Source organism: Lemur catta, chromosome 21 (assembly GCF_020740605.2).
Source record: "Lemur catta isolate mLemCat1 chromosome 21, mLemCat1.pri, whole genome shotgun sequence".
NCBI classification, from domain to species: domain Eukaryota; kingdom Metazoa; phylum Chordata; class Mammalia; order Primates; family Lemuridae; genus Lemur; species Lemur catta.
Genome location: NC_059148.1, coordinates 27626140 through 27646895, shown reverse-complemented (window position 1 = coordinate 27646895; position 20756 = coordinate 27626140). Strand labels below are relative to the sequence as shown.

The window sequence follows — 20756 nt, the reverse complement described above, 5'->3', positions numbered from 1 at the left end:
CTGCCAAAGTGGTGGTGCGGAGAGGCTGCCCTTCCCAATCCGCAATGCCAGCTGCTCAGTGACAGCAACACACCTGAGAGGGGCTGACTCTGGGCCGGGCCTGCTCCCGGCCCCTCCAGCAGGAACTCGGTGCGTCCTCGCAGCAGCCCCGTGACGCGGGGGCTGCCAGCCCCTCTGCTTCACAGAGGACACAGCTGGGACCTGGAGCCAGGCCGCCCACCCAGGCCACCTGGCCCCAGCGCCTGGGTCCTCACCGGTTGTGATCTGTGGAATACACACGGCAAGGGAAGCCATTGCTCTCCAAGCCCAAGCGAATCTAACTTCAGAGCCAAGACGCGGGGCTGGGACTCCACTGGGCATGGAGCTCAGGCTCTGGTACAGGTGAGCTGACCTGAGGATGAGGGTGGAGGCAGCTGGTGTGGCCTGTGTTCCCTGCCACCAGGGGACACCCAGCCTTCCCCAAAAGCTCCTGGAGGCCTTGTTTTTCCCTGGAGGTCACGTAGCACTCTCTCCTCCCCCCGCACAAAAAGCCACAGAACAGAGCATGTCTATAACCAGAGAACCTTTAATATCTGGGAAGCTTCTCTCTTTCAGGTGGGGGTGCTGAGTAAGCCAGTGACCCCGTCCTCCACCCCCTGCACCCGAGAAGAGGCTGGCGGGCTAGAGGTTAAGCCACAGGAGAAAAAGCAAACGGCACCCAGCAGGCTTCCTGCTGCCACCCCGAGACCTGCCTCCAGGCCGGGCCACCAGCAAGGTCCAGAGGCCTTGGCCAGCCCGGGCCCTCAGGGAAGCAGCCCGGCTCGCATCTGGAAGGCCAGGCCGTCCCCTCGGGTGGCTTGCTGGGGAAGAAAGCACACAGAAGGGGGGAACATCAGAAGCAGAGCTGGGGGTGGACAGTGGGCAAAGGGACAACACCAACCTTATTGATCTCTCTGTGTCGTTCTTTGGTTACGATTTCCTCTAAGACCTCGCCATCTCCCTTGATGAGCCTGGGGTGGGGGGATGGTGTTCATTCAGCAAGGATGAGGCAGAGCCCCTAATGCCAGAGCCACAGAAACAGCACCCAGCAGAGGGGTCCCAGGGCTCCGGCCCCACCACCTTGAGCAGGCAGACCTGGGCGCTCGGCCCCTCTCCTCAAGACAGGGACAAAGAAGCCAAGGTGGGCTGTGCCTTGCCAGCCTCCATCAGCCTGGCCCACAGCAGCCTTGGAAGAGGCTCCTCGGACCTTTCCTGACCCTGCAACTGCTTACTCCAGACAATGGGGAGGAGCGGCTGAGGTGTCGCATCACCAGTGACTGTCCTTTTACCCGCACCTTTCTAGAACAGCAGCATCCACTACCCCTCCTTCCTGAGTGCACATCTTAGGCCAATGCTTCCAGACCCAGCGGAGTGGGGCCGAGCTGTGCCGAGGGCTCCTCACCTGGTTCGTCCCGTCTCGGGGTCCACCACCTTGCGGATGACACTCTGCCGGGCATCCCACTCTTCCTTCGTCATGGGCTTCATGGCCTGAATGCGGGACTTCTGCTCATCCGTCAGGACTGGAAGAGAACATGGGAGCTGCTGGCCAGGCCTTGGGGAGGAGACCCTCCCCCTTGTGCACACAACACAGGGCAGCAGGGTACCTGGGCCGTCCTCTTCCTCCCCCGCTGATCTGTGCCACTGGTCCAGAGAGGGGCCGGGCAGAGCCTCAGCCTGCTGCACTTCTGCCTTCTCCTTGCCTTTCTTTTTCAGCTTCTTCTTTTTCTTCTTTTTCCTCCTCTTCTTGTCCTTGTGCTTCCCCCGCTTCTTCCGGCCACCGCTGGAGGAAGGGGAGGAGGAAGAGGAGGAAGAGGAGCTAGAAGAACTGGAAGAAGAGGAGGAAGAGCTGGATCGTGGTCTCCTCCGGGCCTTGTGTTTGCTTCTCTCTGTGATGCAGGGAGAAGGTGAGGCTGGAAGGCCGGGAGCGGAAAAAGCAAACCTTTGTTCCCTGGCTCTGGAGTGGGGCAGGCTCAGGCTGTCTGCAGGGTGGGACCCTCCAAGCAGGGCTTTCCAGAGCAGAAACCGGCTCCTACCTTGGAGCAGCACCCTCTGGGCTCCCGAAGTCACTGTCTGCCCAGAAGGAGGGCGGCCACCCCCCCATCTGCCCAACTGCACGAAAGGCACGATTAAGTGTTCCCTCCTGAGGGTTTCTGAGCCCCGATGCCATACTCGGAGCCCCTGCCTACTGCTCACTCCGATTTCCCCACAGCCGCCTGCGCTGCCTCCCGTGAAGTCGCCGCACCCCCTTCCCAATCCCCGCGGTCCTCACCCTCCGCCCCGGGGGTAGTGCTGGCCCTGCGACCTTGGGATCCAGAGGCTGAACAGTTCTTCGAAGCGTCCTTACTACTCTTCTTCCTCCTCTTTTCCGACCCTCGCCCCCGGGACCGGCTGCGACTCCGCGAGTGCTTGCGAGAGCCGACGTGAGCCATAGCGCCGCTGGCTGCAGGAGGAGAAGCGCTTAATCCGAGGACCCCTTTGGGGCCTGGCCCTCGGGACGCCCAGTGCCTGTGGCCGCCCCGGGGAACTGCGCGGTCCTCTCCCACCCCACCCTCGGGGACTCCGGCCTCTCCGCGACTCCGGCTCCTGCGCGGCGGCCCCTTTAAGGGCGCGTCCCCGCCCGGACGCTCCACGCCTGCGCACCCGGCTCGGAGCCCCGGGGAACTGGCCGCGATCCTCCACCGCGAGAGACGCCTTGAGTCCCTTCCCGCCCGCGCCCTCTACGGCCTCGCCGCCTTGAGGGGGCCCCCGCGGCTGCTCTGTCCCTACCTCAACCGCCCGTCGGGCTACAGCGCCAGCACGAGCCACGCCTTCGCGTGAGGAGGCGGAGGCGAGGCGGCTTCCGGCCCGGGCGCTCCACGGGAGGCTGTCCGGCTGGGAAGCGAGGCGCTGCTGCTTGTCGTTCCCGCGACCCGCGTTCCCGCCTTGGAGCAGAGGCGAGCTGGGCAGCCAGGCTTCGGTCTCCAGGCAGGTGCGAGGCAGCGCCCGCGCTCGCAGCTCCGCGCCCAGCCAAGGCCGCGCTCTCTGGCCCCTCAGGCCTGTGTTGCCGAAGCTGCACCCTCTCCCAAGACCGCCCTTTGGGCGCGCGCCCGCAGCACCGGCCACCTCCACGCCCAGGGAAGAAGGCGACCCTCCTGCGCGCCGCTCGCTTCCCAGGCTTGTCTGCGGACCTGTCCGCTCCACCAGACTGTGAGCTCCAGGCTGAGACGCCCGGGTCTTTCCGACGTCCCCACCCAGTGATACAGAGGTCGCAAACTCAAGTGGCGGTAAGGGGCCACAGACATCTTGACAATGAATGAGGGAGTGGAGCACAGGCCTGTCTAGAGTGTGACTCTGCGACTCCGCTCCGGCTGATCTTTGCAATGTGGGAATGCGGCCTGGTGTTCCCACCTTCCCAGGGAAACCAGAATGCAGGATTTCAATACGGAAACCCCCTGATTTTCAATCGTGTAACCTAAAGAAAGCATGGCTGTGCTTGTCATCCAATCTTGGGACCGCCAAGTTGCAAACTCTTCAACAATAACGACAGCAGCAAACAGAGAGCTGTTATAAAACACTTTATAAATGTTGGCACATTTGATTCTCTCCTCTGCAGCCACGTCTGTGTCCAGTGGCTCCCTGCCCTCTGTTTCCCTCACTCCCTTAAGGCTGTGCTCTCCATGAAGCTCCGTATCACACTCTGCCTCCAACAAACCTCAGCTAAGCCAGTCTGTCTGGCCAAAGAATGACCCAGAAGCCAGCATGTCCTTTTGAACCAACAAGTGCAGTGGCCTGCGGGGAGTTTATTTCTGCCCTCATCTGCCACGCCCTCTCCCACACAGGGTGGAACCAGGCTCAGGTCAGTGCACACACGTCCACCGTGGCAGGCTCCTCTCGGGTGAAGCCATCCCCAAAGCCCTCGTCGTCCACCAGGTCAGGTTCGCGGCAGCACATGGGACAGAGGCGGTTGCGCACAGCAGAGGCCCGGAGCCAGATGACCAGGTTCCAGCGCTCACCGGTGCCCAGGGGCCGGGCACCATGCAGCTGGCCACCTCGGTGCAGGACACCCTGGCCCACCACGTGCTCTACCTCCAGGGGCTCCGTTTGGGCTGCAGGTGCCTGTGGATGGTAGGGCTCAGGCCTGGGCACCCACGGCTGCCCCAGGCCCGGCCCCATGGGTCACACACTCACCTGGAAGAAGCCCCCGAAATAGAGGGCACCCCCTGTAAAGGCCTTGCCCAGGGCCACGTTGAGGGTGAGCTCGGCATTATCATAGTGGCAGCCCAGCTCACGGTCCTGGCCCGGTGCATACTTGACCACGAAGGCACGGTGGCTGTCAAGCTGGCCCCCGCCGCAGTCTGGGTACAGCAGGGCCATCAGCGGCTGCAGGAAGCGCTCCCGCAGCGGCGTCACCAGAGGCTCATCCAGCCCCAGCTCGTATAGCAGCACCTGGGAGAAGATCCCTGAGGTCAGCAGGGAGACTGGGGGGGGCCCCGCCCTGCAGCCCAGGGAGTTCCTCAGCATGTGCTAAGGACGGTGCCGGGTGCCTTGTCCCACTTCACAGTGTTGCTACCATGATCTCATTTCACAGGCGGAGCACACAGCTCGTCTGCAGCACCTGGACGCAGCTCCCTGACCCCAGCCACCCTCCTCGTGCCCACTGGGCCAGGCCTCACCCACCCCATAGTTGTTCATGGTGTTAGGCCTTCCCTTGGGCATGTCCGACTGCTCGAAGTGGTCCAGCTCCTCCAGCAGGGCCTGGCAGAATGGGGCCGTGAACACAGGCACCCGATAGATGCGCTTCTCCTCTGCAGAGGGAGGGACAGGCCTGGGTTTCAATCTCCTTGTGAGCTGTGGGAACTCAGGTCTGTCTTTTCACTTCCCCCCGGCCTCAGTTTCCTCATGTGTACCATGGGGATAAGGAGGGCGCTCCCCTCTCAGAGCTCCTGTGATGATTACATGTGACATGTGAGAAGCAGGGGAGGCCATGTCACGTGCTCCCTGCTTGGCCCTGGAGCCTCTCCCCTGACTCCACGATGCCCACAGGGCTGGCCTCCAGAACTCACATGTGGGTCCTGAGGCCCAAGAAGGGAAGGGACTAGCCCAGGGACATCTAGCAGGCCAGTGACAGAGCCCAACCGGGACCATAGGGCCAACATCAGGCTCTCTCTGCACCCCCTTCCCCCTGGCAAGCCTCCAAAGTCTGCACCCCAACCCAGAAGCATCTCTGGGAGCCTCTGTTCCCCACACAGGAAGGCCAAGAGGGGCTGCTCTTCCTTGCCGGGCCCTGAGGGGAGAAGCCAGGCTGAGAATGGAAACCTAAACATTTTATGGCAGATGCACCAATGCCCAGGGTACAGGGCTGGTGTGCCCCTAACACGGCCACCTTGTAGCCTGGCCCCTGCCCCAGACAAACAGCCTCAGCACAGTCTCAACTGCTGGGGAGTGGGAGGCAATGAGGAGGGTACCCTCAGGCTGAGAGGGGGTTCATTCCACCTTAGCCCCCCAACAGAGCATTCCTTGCCAATTTCTTAATCCTGCCCACACCCGTCTCAAATGTCCCTTCAGTAGGCTCTTTAATCAGCCCTGTTTGAGTGTGCCAGCTGCCACACACCTGATAGAAACACCTTCTATTTGTTGGATGAGTGAATGAATGAATGAATACAGACGCCCTGCTCCTGGCAGGTTGATACCCCTGGCCCTTCCAGCTCCTGCTGGTTTGGTTTTTGGAGACAGATGGTGGCTGGAGGGACCCCAGTCTCCCACACCCAGGTATGCCAGGCTCCCCCCCACCCATCCTGCCAGGCCACGGGGCCAAGACCTCACCTGACACTGTCTCCAGCCGCTGGAGAAGGCCCTTGAGGTCTGCACCCGGGGATGTGGTATACTGAGCCACGGCCAGAAACTCGGGAGCCAGAGCTGCATCCTGGGGGCAGCACACACCAGTGGTGAGGCAGGCAGCCCCCAGGCCTGATGCCGTCGCCTCTGCCAGTAGCCGCCTCAAGCTCCCTGACTGGTACCTGCAGCGAGTTGTAGACCTCGGGCCGTGCCGGGTGGTAGGAGCTTGCGATGAGGGCTTTCCTAGCAGCGGACTCCTGCCCCAGCCGCCGCCGTCGCTCCACCTCCTGCTGGAGCTGGGTGGCACAGGGCTCGGTTACCAGGTGGGCCGCCCATCCCCCGAGGCCATCGTACAGATGAAGAAACTGAGGCCCGGGAAGGGCAGGGCAGGGCTCAGGCTGGAAGCCAAGTCTGCCTCCCTACACTCCTGAATCTATCACAGTCAACTGCAAGTGCCAAGCTGTTGGCTAAAGAAGACTTCTAGAAGTGAGCCCCTCCATTTTGGGCTGCTCCAGCCTCAGCGTGGCTGCAGTGAGAACCCCTGGAGGTACCTCAACCAGCCAGGCCCACCTGGAGAGAGGAACAGAGTCACAGTCAAGTCCTGAGGCTGCCGAGGACTTTCCTGGGAGGCTCGGTTTGGGGAGAAGGTCAGAGCGGAGCAGCGGCAGCCCTGGCACCGGCCTGAGCGGGCAGTGGAGAGGTATGAAGAGCCCAGGGCCTGGCTGATGGCTCAGCTCTGCCTGCTGAGAAACCTCGGGCAAGTGACTCCCCTCTCTGAGCCTCAGTTTCTTGACCCAAAGTGGGGGTGAAGGTTGTGCCTAACTCACAGCTGTTAAGAAGAGCATGGCATAGACCACTTGGCATTTCCCACTTTCTCCCTCCTTCCGGTGCAAGACCCAGGTGAGGGGGCAGGAAGGGGGCAAGGGATCAGGGACTGACAGGCCTGAGGCTAAGAGACCCCTCAAACTGCTGACAGAAATCGAAACAGGCAGGGCTAGGCTGCGCAGGGTGCAGGGGAGCGTTACCTCTGCCAGCAGCTCCTGGAAGTCCTTGGTGCTGACACAGCCTCGGCTGCGCAGGATCTGGGAGCAGAAAGACCAGTGAGCATGACTGCGTGACCTTGGGCAAGTCCCTTAACGTCTGTAGGCCTCAGTTTCCCCTCCTTAAAGTGGAGAGGAGAGCCTCGACCTCACAGGACCATTCAGAGGATGCACTGTGATAACCTCGGTAAGCACGGAGCAGCGTTCCCTTCCCGATTGCTCTCAGGCTCCCACAACAGGGCCCTGCCCTGGGCACTCTGCAGATGTCCATTCGTTCCGTCCTCACGACATCCTCACTAAGGAGATCTATTACCCCCGTTTAGAGTGAGGAAACTGAGGCACGGAGAGATTAAGTCATTCTTGCCGTATCCGAGCATGCAGAGCGCGCCGCGGGCAAAGCAGACAACCTTGGGGACTAAGGTCCCTCCACTCCGCCCACTAATCGGGGGAGCCAAGAGCGGCCGCTCACCGGGCCGTAGTCCCGGCGCAGCTGCTCTTCGCCCCGGAAGCGCAGGTGCAGCCCGTAGCGCGCCACATACAGGTTCTCGGAGCAGAAGCAGGCGCAGCGGTAGAAGCGCGGGGACGCTCCGGCCGTCGCCATGGTAAAGCGCCGCGCCTTCCGGCCGGCTTCCGTAGAGGCACTTCCGGGTACGCCCCCAGCCGCGGGAGGTACGGCCCCAGTGGCCAAGGGGCCGCTCTAAATTCCCAAGAACAGAAAAGAAGGAAGACGCTTCTGGCCAGAAAACAAACGGTCCGCGGAGGAAAATGATGCTCCCCGGCTCGCAGCGCTCTCGTCCCTCCTCGCGATTTCCCCACCCGTGAGGCGGGGACTAACGGCCCCACTTCCCCGATAGGCGGTCGGGCTGAGTCCGTCTTCACAGGACGCGGCGGTTGGGACTCAGAACCCCAAGGCCTTTTACTTAAGCGGCGCCCCGGCTTCTGCACAGAGCTGTGGGAGAACCAGCCGGCCCCGCGAGGAAGACTGAGGACAGCGGAGCTCTGAGGCCCGACCTCGTTCTCGCCGGCTGCCAGCTAGCATCGTGCAGTTTCTGTGCGGAAGAGCTTGGACTTGACATTTACCCCGCGTCCCTGCCAGGTGCTTCCGGCCCCTCCTCCACGATCTCAGGCGATGCAGCAGATTGCCCCAGTGAGTGTCTCCACGAAAACGCTCCGTCTCGCGTGACTTCCGGTGGCGTTCCTAAATGACTGCGGGTGGGCGGGGCCAGGTGCGGGAAGGGGGTGGGTGGGCGTGGTCTGTCAGCAGCCACACCCTCTCGTGCGGACCAGGTTCAAGTTCGGCACAGCAGCTGTGTGAGACCACGTTGTTAATGGCTTATAGGGCTTGCGTCCCGATCTTGGGGAGACCTATCTCAGCACACAGAGGCCCTGCCTCGGCGTCACCATCATTGTCCGCCGTGTACCCCTTAGGCCTAGGTCCACAAAGCCCCTAAAGACCTCGGACGGCAGCGCCATTGCTCAGATGGAAGAACCGAGGCGCCAAGCAGGGGAGGAAGTCGTGTCCCCTGGACCTGATCCCTGATCTCTGCCCTAGCGTCCCCTCCATGGCTCGACGTGGTGCGGGGATGGAGGTGGGAAGGAAGACTCCAGCCTTTACCACAGATGGCAGCTCTGTTGACCGAGCCTCTCTACCCGGACCTGTGATGACGGATCCACCACCCACCTTCTCTCTTTTCCTCCCTCCGGCGGCAAACCTTTGAGCTAGGTGCTGTTGTAAACCCTGTTACTGATGGGGAAACTGAGGTTTCTGAGAGGAGTGGTAGCCCGTATTACTGATGGAGAAACTGAGGTTCTGAGAGGTGCGGTAGCCCGCCCCAGGTCACACATGCAGTGAGGAGCAGGCATGGGTTTTGAACCCAACCTCCTGCCCTCTGAATTCCCCCGTTCACCACCGCAGGATTTCCCCGAGTGGTGGGATTACGTGGGATTTTGGATTTTCTCTTTGTGTCTGTTGGCATTTTCTCACAGACTCTGCTGGAGCCCAGCCTGAGCCTCCTGAAGCTAGTAGGCTCCCGCAAGGAGGAGAATGACCGTCAGGGACCTACCTGCACCTCCCTCAAGCTCCCAGCTCCCCAGCCCAGAGCTGCCCAGCCTGAGAAGGTGTTTAAAGTTTTACAGTGGCCTTGATTGCCCAGCGATAGTGAGGGCCCCGCTCTCCAGGAAAGGATCCATTTCCCGGGCTCGGTGTACTTTACCCCTCACTGCTTTTCTCCGCCAGGAGGCCCAGGGCAGGCCTGCTCCCCAGCCGGCCACCGCCTCACCCCCACCCGCAGCTCACCCTCTTGGATTTCTGCCTTTGCAGCAGTTTGCAAGATGAGCAGGTTCTGCTTATCAGTTTAGATTGGCCCTCCCCATGGGCCCCTCCTCCTTGCGGGCAGTGTCCCCAACTCCTCTGACTGGGCTTAGTTATGAAAAGGAGTAGCAGCAAGAACAGTATTTACTAGTAAGCACTGAATCTACGTGTGCTGCCAGCCAGCACTGGTGTGCGCCTTTACTCATTATACAGACGAGGAAACCGAGGCTCAATGAGGTACAGGGACCTGTCTGGAGTCACAAACCTAGTGAGTAGCAGAACCAGAATTAGAACACTCCAGGATTAGAATATACTTCTATCTGATTCCGGGACTGTATGTGTGTGTATATATTGTATTTGTATGTATGTGTATACACATGTACAAATATGTATATGTATGTATATGTGTATATTTGCACATACTTTTTAAGATCACATAGAGCTGCCGTCCCCAAGCCCTGGGCCATGGACCAGTACCAGTCTGTGGCCTGTTAGGAACTGGGCCGCACAGCAGGAGGTGAGCGGCGGGTGAGTGAGAGGCTTCATCTGTATTTACAGCCGCTCCCCATTGCTCGAATTATCGCCTGGGCTCTGCCTCCCCCCGCCCCACCCCCCAGGTCCATGGAAAAATTGTCTTCCATGAAACCGGTCCCTGGTGCCAAAAATGTTGGGGATCACTGACATAGAGCTCACAGACAAGAAAAGGGCACAAATCATGAGTATACCATGTGATGAAGTTTCACAAACTGGACACGCCATGTAACCAGATCCAAAACAGAACATTCCAGCCCCACGGAAGGCTCCCTGTGTCTCCTCACAGCCACTACCCACCTCCCGAGGGCAGTCGCCACTTTGACTTCTAATAGGAAAGGTTAGTCCTGCCTGTTCTTGAATTGGATACAAATAAAATCGTGTAGTATGTACCATTTCATATCTGGGTTCTCTCACTCAGTGTCATGCTCTTGAAATTCATCTGTGCTGTCAGGTGGAGCAGCAGTTCATTCTTTTTGGTGGCTGCGCTGTGTCCCTTGCGTGAACATTCTGTAATTCACTGGCCCATTATCCAACTCATAGGCATTTGCATTGTTTCCAGTTTGGAGATGTTATGAATGAAGCTGCTGTGGACATTCTTTTTTTTTATTATTATGGTTTAATATATATAACATAAAATTCACCATTTTAACCACTTTTAATAGACTCCTTTTAAAGGCAGTTTTCGGTTCACAGCAAAATTGAGTGGCAAGTACAGAGGGTTCCTATATGTCCCTTGGCACCCACAACACACACAGCCTCCCCCACCATCAACGTTCCGCACCGGAAGGCTCCCGTTATGTCCAATGAACCCACATTGACACATCACTGTCACCCAAAGTCCATAGTTTACATTAGGGATCATTCTTGGAGTTATATGTTCTAGTTTGTGACAAATGTGTATGACATGTGACTGCCATTACTGCATCACACAGAGCAGTCTCACTGCCCTCAATAGCCTCTGTGCTCCCCCGTTCATCTCTCCCTCTCCACTACCCCCGGCAACCACTTTTTACTGTCTCTATAGTTTTGCCTTTTCCAGAATGTCATAGAGTTGGAATCATACAGTACGCAGCCTTTTCAGACTGGCTTCTCTAACTTCATAGTATGCACCTAGTGTCGCTTCATGTCTTTGCGTGGCTGCAGAGCTGCTTTCTTTTTAGCTCCGAATATTCTATCATCTGGATGTACCACAGTTTACCCATTCACCTACTGAAGGACATCCTGGGTGCCTCCAAGTTTAGGCAATTATGAATAAAGCGTCTTTGTTGTTTTAATTTTATTTGTTTAATTGAAAAATTATACTTGTACATATCCATGGGGTATATAGTGACATTTCCATACATGTACTGTGCAGTGATCTGATCAGGGTAGGTAGCATCTCCACGTCTCAATCATTTATCATTTCTTTGGGTTGGGAACATTCAATAGAATAAAGCTTCTATAAACATCCATGTACAGGTTTCTGTGTGGACACAAGTTTTCAACTCCTCTTGGTAAATACCAAGGAGTGTGATTGCTGGATCATGTGATAAGAGTATATTTAGTTTTGTAAGAAACTGTCAAACTGTCTTCCAAAGTAGCTGTATGATTTTGCATTCCCACCAGCAGTGACTAAGAGTTCCTTTCACTCCACATCTTTGGCAGCATTTAGTGTTGTCAGTGTTCCTGATTTTGGCCATTCTAATAGGTGTGTAGTGGTATCGCACTGTTTTAACTTGCATGTCCTTGATGACATAAGATGTGGAGTGTCTTTTCGTATGCTCATTTGCATTTGCTACCTGTGTGTCTTCTTCAGTGAGGTGTCTGTTAAGGTCTTTGGCCTTCTTTTTTTTTTTTTTTAAAAGAGACATCTTGTTCTGTTGCCCAGGCTGGAGTACAGTGGTGGGATTATAGCTCACTGTAACCTGCAACTCCTGGGCTCAAGTGATCCTCCTGCTTCAGCCTCCCAAGTATCTGGGAGTACAGGCAAGCACTACCACGCCCAGCTAATTTAAAAAAAAATTTTTTTTAGAGATGGGGTCTGGCTATGTTGCCCAGGCTGGTCTTGAACTGCAGGCCTCAAACAATCCTCCCACCTCGACATCCCAAAATGATGGAATTACAGGCATGAGGCCCATTTTTTAATTGGGTCATTTGTTTTCTTGTTGTTGCATTTTAAGAGTTCTTTGTCTAGTTCAGATAAAGGTCTTATGAGATATATCTTTTGCAAATATTTTCTCCCAGTCTCTGGCTTGTCCTTTTATTCTCTTGATGATGTCTTTCACCGAGCAGAAAATTTTAAATTTAATGAAGTCCAGCTTAGCAGCTATTTCTTTCATGAATGGTGTCTTGGTGTCGTATTATAAAAAGTTATCACCAAACCCACAGTCATCAAGATTTTCTCCTATGTTATCTTCAAGTTTTATGGTTTTGCATTTTCATTTAGGTCTGTGACCCATGTTGAGTTAATTTTTTAAAGGGTGTAAAGTCTGTGTCTAGATTCATTTTTTTTTTGCATGTGGCTGTCCAGCTGTGCTAGCGCCGTTTGTGAAAAGCACTGTCTTGTCTCGGTTGCATGGCCTTTGCTCCTTCGTCAAAGATCTGTGGACTGTGCCTGTGGGCGTCTGTCATGGTCCACTGATTTGTCTGTCTCTTCTTTTACCAGTAGCACACTGTCATGATTACTGTAGCTTTATAGTAAGTTTTGAAATTAGGAAATGTCAGCTCTCAACTTTGTTCTTTTGCTTCAATGTTGTGACGGCTATTCTGGGTGTTTGGCTCTTTAAACCCGAGAATCCGTTTGTCAATAATTACAAAATAACTTGCCGGGATTTCGATTGGGATTGCACTGAATGCGTAGATCAAGTTGGGAAGAACTGACATGTTGACAAGATGGTATATCTGTCTATTTCAGTCTTTTTTTATTCCTTTCCTCAGAGTTTTGTAGTTTTCCTCATATAGATCTTGTACATACATTATTAGATTTATACCTAAGTCTAGGTTGGGGGGGTTGGGGGGAAAGAGAAAAAAAATACATACATATATATATATATATACACACACACCCCTAAGGCTGGCTTTTATTTCTTTTTCTTTTCTTTTTTTAAAATTATTTATTTATTTATTTATTTATGAGACATAGTCTCCCTCTGTCGCCCCAGGTAGAGTGCAGTGGCATCATCATAGCTCATGGCAACCTCAAACTCCTGGACTTAAGTGATCCTCCTGCCTCAGCCTCCCAAGTAGCTGGGACTACAGGCATGTGCCACCACACCCGGCTCATTTTTCTATTTTTAGTAGAGATGGGGGGTCTCACTCTTGCTCAGGCTGGCCTCGAACTCCTGACCTCAAGCGATCCTCCTGCCTCAGCCTCCCAGAGTGCTAGGGTTACAGGTGTGAGCCTCCGCACCCAGCCTGGCTTCTATTTCTTTTTATTGCCGTATTTACTGTGGTAAATCCACTTCATTCTAAGCCTGGATCCCCAGTGGGTGACTGCCAGGTCTTTGGGGCTGCTTCATTTGTCATCTATGTGGGGGAGAGTTATCCATATCCCAGAATTTCCAGCAAAAGTCCTGAACTTTACCCTCCTTAAATGAATTCCTGTGGTGAGAGGAACGTACAGAATGGTTCTTTTCTTTTTCTTCCTCTTCTTTTTAAAATAATAGCTGTACTGAGATATACCTCACATACCATACAATTCACCCATTTAAAATGTATGATTCACCCAGTGTGATGGTGCACACCTGTAGTCCCAGCCACTCAGGAAGCTGAGGCAGGAGGATCGTTTGAGCCCAGGAGTTCAAGGCCAGCCTGGGCACATAGCGAGACCCCCATCTCTAAAAACATTAAAAAGTAATAAAAATAAAGAATACATACAATTCAGTGGTTTTAAGTATATTCACAGAGTTGTACAACCGTCACCATAATCAATTTTTAGAACATTCCTCACCCCAAAAGACACTGTACTCATTAGCAGTCACTCCCACAATGGTTCTCAGTCCAAGCTGGCCTGAACCAGTGTCTGTGACCAGGCTGGGGGTGGGGTGGCTGCCACAGAGCGGGGGACGGCAGCCGCAATGTCCACCGCACCTGCACTCCACTCCCCTTAGCCTCGCCTTGCCCCACAACGCCGACAGCCTCCTGCAGTGCACCTGACACAGCCACTTACCTTCCCACCTGCCAAGCTCGCATTCTAAGATAGTTTTGAGAGCAGCAAGCGTAGGCCGGATCTCATTTGAGAGAGATGTACTGGCCAGGAGTCGAGAAGCCCATCCTTGGCAGAGGGGACAAGCTATGCAAAGGTACAGAGGTGTGAGAAACAGGAGAACTTGCAAACTTGATCACTGGGAAGCCAGGTTCATGTGGAGAAATGTGATGAGGCCCACGTGTTTCTGTCAGTTTCACGTTTCTAACAGTTCGTGTTGATATTCTTTGCTGTGCTATTAGGTGCATAAATGTTCAGTCATCCCGTCCTTCCCCAAAATAATCCTCGTTCCCATTTGCTCAGTTTTGCTGAAGGTCACAGTACCCCAATGCAGTTGGTATTTTTATTACCCCCATTTCTCTGATCAAGAAACAGGCTCAGAGAGGCAAAGTCACCTACCCAAGGTCACACAGCAAAAATGACAGAGGATGGATGTGGACCCAGCCCTGAGTTACTCCAGCGTTTTGAATAATCCACCCAAAGTATTCTCTTCAAGTACAATTAATATTTGCCCTTGTTTTCACATGAACAGTAACATGGTCCAACTTTATTCTCTCTCTCGTTTTTACTCAATACATTTAGGAGGTCATTCCATACCTTTATATAACTTTGCGTCTTCTATGTATTTTTTTCTTTTTTCTTTTTCTCCTGCTTCTGAGTATTCTGTAGAACGGATTCTCTCTAATCATTTGGCCAATTCCCTGTGGAAGGGTATTTAGGTTATTTCCAGACTTTAGCTACTGTAGTAACTAACTTCAAGCTAGTGCCTTAGCTCCCTTCCACAACTCTATCTGGGCAAGAAACTCCTACTGGGTCAAAAAAAAAAAATGTTTTAAATTCTGAACTTTGCCAAATTCCCCTCCAAGGAAGCTGTCCCATGCAAGTAGCAAAGGATGTTTTAAATTCAGGGAGTACTTCAAAAAGCTTCTGTCTGAAGGATGGAGGGAAGTGGGAAGATGTCATCCCACCTGCCTGCTATCCCTCCGGCCCCCACCCACTCCCCACAGTTCAGGCCACGCTGACCTCCTTCTCTTCCTCAAACGGTCAGGTTAGTTCCCACCTCAGAGCCTTTGAACTTGCAGTTCCCTTAGCCTAGAACACTCTTCCCCTGGCTGGGCGAGGTGCTCACGCCTGTAATCCCAGCATTCTGGGAGGCCGAGGCAGGAGGATCGCTTGAGCTCAGGAGTTCAAGACCAGCCTGAGCAAGAGTGAGACCCCATGTTTACTAAAAATAGAAAAATTAGCAGGGCGAGTGCGGTGGTTCACAGCTGTAGTCCCAGCTACTCAGGAGGCTGAGGCAGGAGGATGGCTTGAGCCCAGGAGCGTAAGGTTGCAGTGAGCTAGTTTGATGCCACTGCACTCTACACCGGGCAACAGAGCAAGACTCTGTCCCACATAAATAAATAAGATAAAATAGAGTCTAGAACAGAACACCCTTCCCCAGATCGCCCCGTGGCTCACTCCTTCACCTTTCTTAGAGCCGCCTTCCCAGTTAAAGCAGCCCCATGCCACTTTCCGTCCCCTACCTGGTTTGATTCTTTTACAGCACTTACCAGAACCTGAATTGCCTTATGTATGTGCCTGCGGATGTCCTGTCTCCCTCACTCCATGAAGGCGGGAGTCTTCTGTCCTCTCACACACAGCTGGCAATGGCGATCACTCGGCACGTGTCGCTGCCCCCCCCATTCCCTTACCCTGCTCTAATTTTCTCCATAAAATGTATTCCCTTCCAACGACATAATTCGCTTATGTGCTGTAGGTATGGTCTGACTCCCTCGCTACATGTCAGCCCCCGAGGGCGCGGATCTTTGTCGCGGTTGGACCTGGCATGCTCACAGCGGCACGTGGCACACAGCGGGCGCTGCGTAAATGTGTGTTGGTTGAATGAACGGAAGAATTAGTGAACGAATGAGGGTCGTAACCCCCACCCTCCTGGGCTGGCAGGCTGGCGCAGGGGAGAAGCCCCGTTAAAGAGCAGGTCCTCTGGCAGGTGAGGCCGTTTCTGTCCCCTCCGGATGGGCCTGAGGCCTCCAGGCGAGGAGCGAGGAGGTCCGGGCGGGCCAGACCCGGGCGGGGTTCGCCGCGGGCGAGCGGGCGGCTCGCTCTGGCTCCGCCCCCAGGGGTCCCGCCCCGTCAGAGAGGTCCCGCCCACCGCCCAGGAGACCCCGCCCCTCCCCGAAGCCCCGCCCACTCCGTCCTGAGGCTCCGCCCCGCGTGCCGGCCGGCCTGGGCGCCCGCCGGGCTCGGCTCCGACCTTGCGGCGGCGCAGCGCGGGGAGGCGCGGCGGGAGCGGCGGGAGCGGCGGGAGCGGCGGAGCGAGCGCGGCGCCCGGCGCAGGCTGCAATGAGCTGCGCGGAGCCTGCGTCCCCGACGACCCGAGCCCGCTGCGCGCCCCCTCCCACAGCTCACCTGGTGCCAGGTAACAGGTAAGGGCGCGGCGCTCGGGACCCCCGGCCCGAGACCTTCCCGGCCAGGGCGCCAAACCGGGCACGGAGTGGGGGCGTCGGGCACCCCCGCCTCGGAGGGAGCAGGCGTCTCGGTTGGAGCCTCCATGGAGCCCTCCCGGCCCCGGCCCGCGTACCCCGGCGCCCGCAGCCGCAGCTCCCAGCCCCCCATCCCTGCAGCATCCTTTCCGCGCCCGCAGCGCAGATGTTGCATTTTTTTAACCCTTCAGGTGCCGCCACCTCTTGGAAAACGGGGGCGGGAGGTTGCGGGGGTCCTGGGATGACTGTCGTCCCCCGGGATCGGGCTGGTGCGTCCCCTGAGGGCTCCCAGCCGCCCGTGGCGCGCCCCGTCCGGGGCAGAAGCCGGTGGTGGGGGAGCTGGGCCTGCTGACCTGGGCAAACCCCTGCCCTCAGTTTCCCCAGCGGACCCATGGGCCGGTGCTGCTCCCGTGCATCCATCCTGGCAGTTAGGCCTGTGGGTTCCCGGGGGCCCCTCCCTTATTTCTGAGCCTGCATTAAACAAGGCCTGCTCCCCAGGCCCGTGGTTAATCGGGAGAGCTTTAGCAGGGTTGGCAGGATTCCCTGCCTCTGCCCCTCCCCTGGAGGTGGCGTGGCCTCCATTACCCTTTTCCAGATGGGGCGGGGCCAGGTGACAAGAGGATTGTAGGACGGGCGCCTCAATCCCCAGCTTTCCCTGCTTACAGCCAGGAGTTGCCTGAAACAGCTTCCCCAAGTCCCAGGGTGAGGGCTGGTCCCTGCGCAGGATGTCGGCTTAGCAAGGATGAGTGTCAGGATGGAGCCGTGTAGACCCAGCCCGACCCCGTCCTGCCTCCAGAGGCCCCACAGCACCACTGTTCCCCTGGGCGGATCTCGCTCATGGGTGCTCATTGAGCAGAGTAGGCCTTTCCAGGCTGGGCCCGCTTTGGGATAAAAAGCTCACCAAGTTGGGGTGAACTGAGGCCACTGGGTCACCCAAGTTCTTGAGGACCTTCTCTTGCCATCCCTAAGAGCCTGGGCAAGGGACCCCAGAGAGTGAAGTGCTGGGTTTCAGTACCACCTTGTCCATTTTCTGCATGTCACCTAACTTCCCCAGTCCACTGTCTCCCCAGCTGTGACCCGAGGATGATAACCATGAGGTCCTCCCAGGGCGACGGTATTGGGAAGTGCCCGGTAAATGGTAGCTGTTGTGACTGTGATCATGATTGTTATTTTTTACCTCCTGGCCCTTCTGGACTTAACTTTTCTGCAGCTGACAGCTGGGTCTTCTCTCCTGGGAAGAAAAGCCTTTGACAAGACCCCTGATGGGGACAGTGGCAGGGTCACTTGCTAATCCCATGCCATTCCTTAGCGATTGGCGTCAAGGCGAGTTGCCCCTATCTTCCTGGGCCATGTTGGGCCCTGGGTGAGGCCTGCTCTGGCCTCTGGCCACCACCTTGTGCTTGTCCCTGGGGCCCTGCATGTCACCCATGTGCCCACAATTTGCCCTTCAGCTCCACCTGGCCGAGCCCAGCGCGTCCTCCAAGTCTGGTAGATGGAGAGGGGCACGTGCCCCCACATGGCCTTCTGGTCGCCATCCTGCCGTCCTCACTGCCTTGCTGATGGTCTTGTCCTCTTAAGACTCCCACTCAGTGACTTTAAAAATAACAGAGTAACTGTCCCCGCTGAAGACTGTAACCTGACCTGGGTTGGATTCCGGGAGCTGTAGTAGAAGGACTGAGCACTTGGAGGCAGGGGACCCAGGTGCTAGCACTGCTCTGCCCCAGCTCGCTGGGCGACCCCTAGTAAGCCTTGCCCCTCCCTCTCTGGGCCTCAGTTTCCCCATCTGCAAAACGTGGTTCAGATAGTCTGTGATGTTGATGTTTAAAATGTTGTTTATTCTGGTGAAGATAAATGGTTGGGGGTCCCAGGTGGGTGGCTGGCAGCCGGGGCTGTCGGGGTTCGGGAAGGAATTGCCCCAGTGACTGGCAGTCACGGGCGTAGAGAGCCGGCCAAGCCCCTGGGCTGCAGTCCAGGCTTCAAGTCTCTGGTGGGTCTGCCTCCTGTCCCACTTTTGAGCCTCAGCCCCTTCTGGGGACTGAGGGATACTTTGTGTGCACTGAGAGGAGAGCAGTAGCTGAGGCGGCCAGCGGGACCTGGTGCAGCCAGCAGCGGCTGGCCGGGAGGCTGGGGTGGCGCTGGGCCAGGAGCTTCCCTCCCTGGGCTCCTGCCTGAGCTCACCCACCCACTCGCTCCGCCGCTTCTGCATTGCAGCAGGCAGGAGCCTGCGCTGGCAGCTCAGCCGGGGCTGGGGGTAGCAAGGGCCCGGGCAGGGGGTGTCTGTCCACTCCACCTCCCTCCCCTGCCCTTGAACCCCCCTGGCCCTGGCTCTCTTTGGAGGGGCAGCTGCTGACTAAGCAGCCGTTGTCTCCGCGACAGGCTTGAACCTACCTGTGGGGTGCAGGCGTGAAAGCAAGGCCATCACCCCTGCGCCCCTCTGCATCTCAGAGCCCTGCCCCAGCAGCAGTAGGGAGTTTCCTACCTCGGGAGAGGCTGGTTTGAAGGATTAGAGCCTTGGAGTTGACAGCACAGATTTTGGAACTCAACAGCCTGGGTTCACGACCCAGCTCTGCCACTTCCTAGCTGTGTGACCTGGGACAGGTCATTTAACCTCTCTGTGCCTCGGTTTTCTCAACTGTAAAATGGTGATCATAATAGAACCTACTCCACAGGATTCTTGTGAGTATTAATGCCTGTAGATGACTTAGAACAGTGCCAGGCATGTGGTGGCATCCGTAAATACCAGCTATCATTGTTGTCATCGTCCTAAGCTGAACCCTCTCTGATGGGGACTCTGTTTCCCCCAGATGAACGCTCCCTCTTAGCATTTGTGATATTGAAGGCAGCCCGGCCCTGCGATTCGCCAGCTGCGTAGCCTTGGGCAGGTTATTCACTTCTCTGGGCCTCAGTTTCCCCATCTGCTATGCGGACGATGAGCATGCACATCTCACCACGCGATCGTGAGGATTAAACAAGCGAACCCATCTGAAGCACGTGGCACAGGCAGGGCTCGTGGGAAGTGCCGTGTTACATAACTGTCTTCTACTTGCCAGGCACGCGGTGCAGAGGTGGAGAGGAAGGTGCCAGGGTCCTTTACGTACCCGCCCAGGTCCTGGCTCGGACCCTTGTTGGCTGCGTGTCTTGAGCAGGTGGTTTTGTCTCTCTGGGCCTTGGTTTCCCCAACTGTAAATGGGATTGTGTGGGGTTCCGATCACCGCACAGCCAGAGCAGTTTGGGCACCAGAGCTGTGGGGAGAGGTAATCTCAGGACGGCCCCCTTCACGGAAACAGCTGTTACCCCTCCTGTCACTCACGGCCTCTCCCTCCACCTGAGGGCTCCAGAGCTGTGCCCGTTTTGCAGGTGGGACAACAAAGGCCCCTGGAGAGGAAGGCCTGGACCAGAGTCAGGAGGTAGCACTCAGGGACACACCTGGCCCAGCCCCAGCCCCACCCTGGACAAGCCCCACCCCACACTCAGGCCCCCCAGGCCCACCCCCAGGTGTGCCTGAAGCTCTGGGGTCTCCCAGGCCCCGGTGAGGCCTGAGGACCCAGGGCAGGGAACTGCTTTGGACAAAGCAGACGTTAAGATCCAGAAAACCAAAGGGGGCTTAGGGCTGGGCATGACTGGAGGAAAAGATTCTGGAAACTTCCAGGCAGATGTTAGGGTCCCTGGGTTGCTGTGAGGCCCGTGAGCCACCCCGGCCCCTTCAAATTCTCTCTTGGTCTAAGAGGGGGGTGAGATTTATTTGGGGTTGCAGAGATGGAAAGCCTGATTTGGAGAGGAAGGACATGAACAAACATGTATTAAGCACTTGCTGTATACGGTCGATAATGGTCAGCAGCAGTTATGTGCCAGGCGCTGTGCCCGCAGTGATGTTCATGCATCGAAACTCACACTGACAGTTTGCAAATGAGGAAACAGGTTTGGAAAAGTAGTAGTAATAGTAAAAACAATGACCATTTATTGAACTTTGCTTATCTGAGGGCACCTCTGTCCTCACAGTGGCTGCCACGCCCTCTAGGTTTCCTCCCCACGCCCCTCGCCTCTCTGACCTCATGGGGCCTCCTTGCCTTCCTAAGGTACACTCTTACCTCTGGGCTCTGGCATTGTCTGTTCCACCTGTCCAAATGCTTTTCCCTCAGCCGCATGGTGGACTGCTTCACCTCTTTCAAGTGTTGCTCAAGTGTTACCTTCCCAGGTCTTCCCTGGGCCCCCTATTTAAAACTGCCCCCATCCTATTCACCCCCTTTTCCCCCATAGCTCCTATGTCATCGCATACCGTGTCATTTCGTTATCATCTGTCTCCCACAGGAGCATGTCCTCTCCACCGAGCAGGGACCTTGGTTATTTTGTTCATTGGTAAATCCCCAACACAA

The 20756-nt window shown here is 56.3% G+C and overlaps 2 protein-coding genes and 1 long non-coding RNA gene across 7 annotated transcripts; all 3 read right to left on the bottom strand.

Annotated features, from left to right (window-relative positions):
• Positions 1-547: 547 nt before the first annotated feature.
• ARL6IP4 (ADP ribosylation factor like GTPase 6 interacting protein 4) lies at positions 548-2877 on the bottom strand. Of its 4 annotated transcripts, none has more exons than XM_045534941.1 (6): positions 2785-2877; positions 2288-2458; positions 1623-1904; positions 1421-1538; positions 920-989; positions 548-839 (listed from the first exon to the last, which is right to left on the bottom strand). In XM_045534941.1, exons 2-6 carry the CDS (start codon positions 2445-2447, stop codon positions 783-785), a joined length of 687 nt encoding a protein of 228 aa, XP_045390897.1. In that variant the 5' UTR covers positions 2448-2458; positions 2785-2877; the 3' UTR covers positions 548-782. The 4 variants fall into 4 exon arrangements, with proteins under 4 accessions (XP_045390897.1, XP_045390898.1, XP_045390901.1 ...); XM_045534942.1 differs by having other exon boundaries at positions 2321-2458; XM_045534945.1 differs by lacking the exon at positions 2785-2877 and adding an exon at positions 2659-2747.
• Positions 2878-3759: 882 nt separating this feature from the next.
• OGFOD2 (2-oxoglutarate and iron dependent oxygenase domain containing 2) lies at positions 3760-8024 on the bottom strand. Of its 2 annotated transcripts, none has more exons than XM_045534939.1 (7): positions 7342-8024; positions 6858-6914; positions 6015-6128; positions 5821-5920; positions 4675-4802; positions 4186-4443; positions 3760-4113 (listed from the first exon to the last, which is right to left on the bottom strand). In XM_045534939.1, the coding sequence occupies exons 1-7, from the start codon at positions 7471-7473 to the stop codon at positions 3850-3852; spliced, it is 1053 nt and encodes a 350-aa protein (XP_045390895.1). In that variant the 5' UTR covers positions 7474-8024; the 3' UTR covers positions 3760-3849. The 2 variants fall into 2 exon arrangements, with proteins under 2 accessions (XP_045390895.1, XP_045390896.1); XM_045534940.1 differs by having other exon boundaries at positions 7056-7398.
• A 4651-nt stretch (positions 8025-12675) lies between these two features.
• Positions 12676-15993, bottom strand: LOC123626109. The gene is made up of 3 exons (XR_006730743.1): positions 15454-15993; positions 14498-14601; positions 12676-12692 (listed from the first exon to the last, which is right to left on the bottom strand). It is a non-coding gene; the product is annotated as an uncharacterized LOC123626109 (long non-coding RNA).
• Positions 15994-20756: the final 4763 nt, after the last annotated feature.

Bases quoted from the DNA above. Each gene is read 5' to 3' on its own strand.
- ARL6IP4 (XM_045534941.1), bottom strand. From the start codon at position 2,447: ATGGCTCACGTCGGCTCTCGCAAGCACTCGCGGAGTCGCAGCCGGTCC. The intron at 1,539-1,622 runs GTACCCTGCTGC...GTTCTCTTCCAG, and splicing joins GGAGGAAGAGGACGGCCCAG to TCCTGACGGATGAGCAGAAG. The intron at 840-919 runs GTTGGTGTTGTC...TTTCTTCCCCAG, and splicing joins GACACAGAGAGATCAATAAG to CAAGCCACCCGAGGGGACGG.
- OGFOD2 (XM_045534939.1), bottom strand. From the start codon at position 7,473: ATGGCGACGGCCGGAGCGTCCCCGCGCTTCTACCGCTGCGCCTGCTTC. The intron at 5,921-6,014 runs GTACCAGTCAGG...TGCTGCCCCCAG, and splicing joins AGGTCTACAACTCGCTGCAG to GATGCAGCTCTGGCTCCCGA. The intron at 4,444-4,674 runs GTGGGTGAGGCC...ATCTTCTCCCAG, and splicing joins ACACCATGAACAACTATGGG to GTGCTGCTATACGAGCTGGG.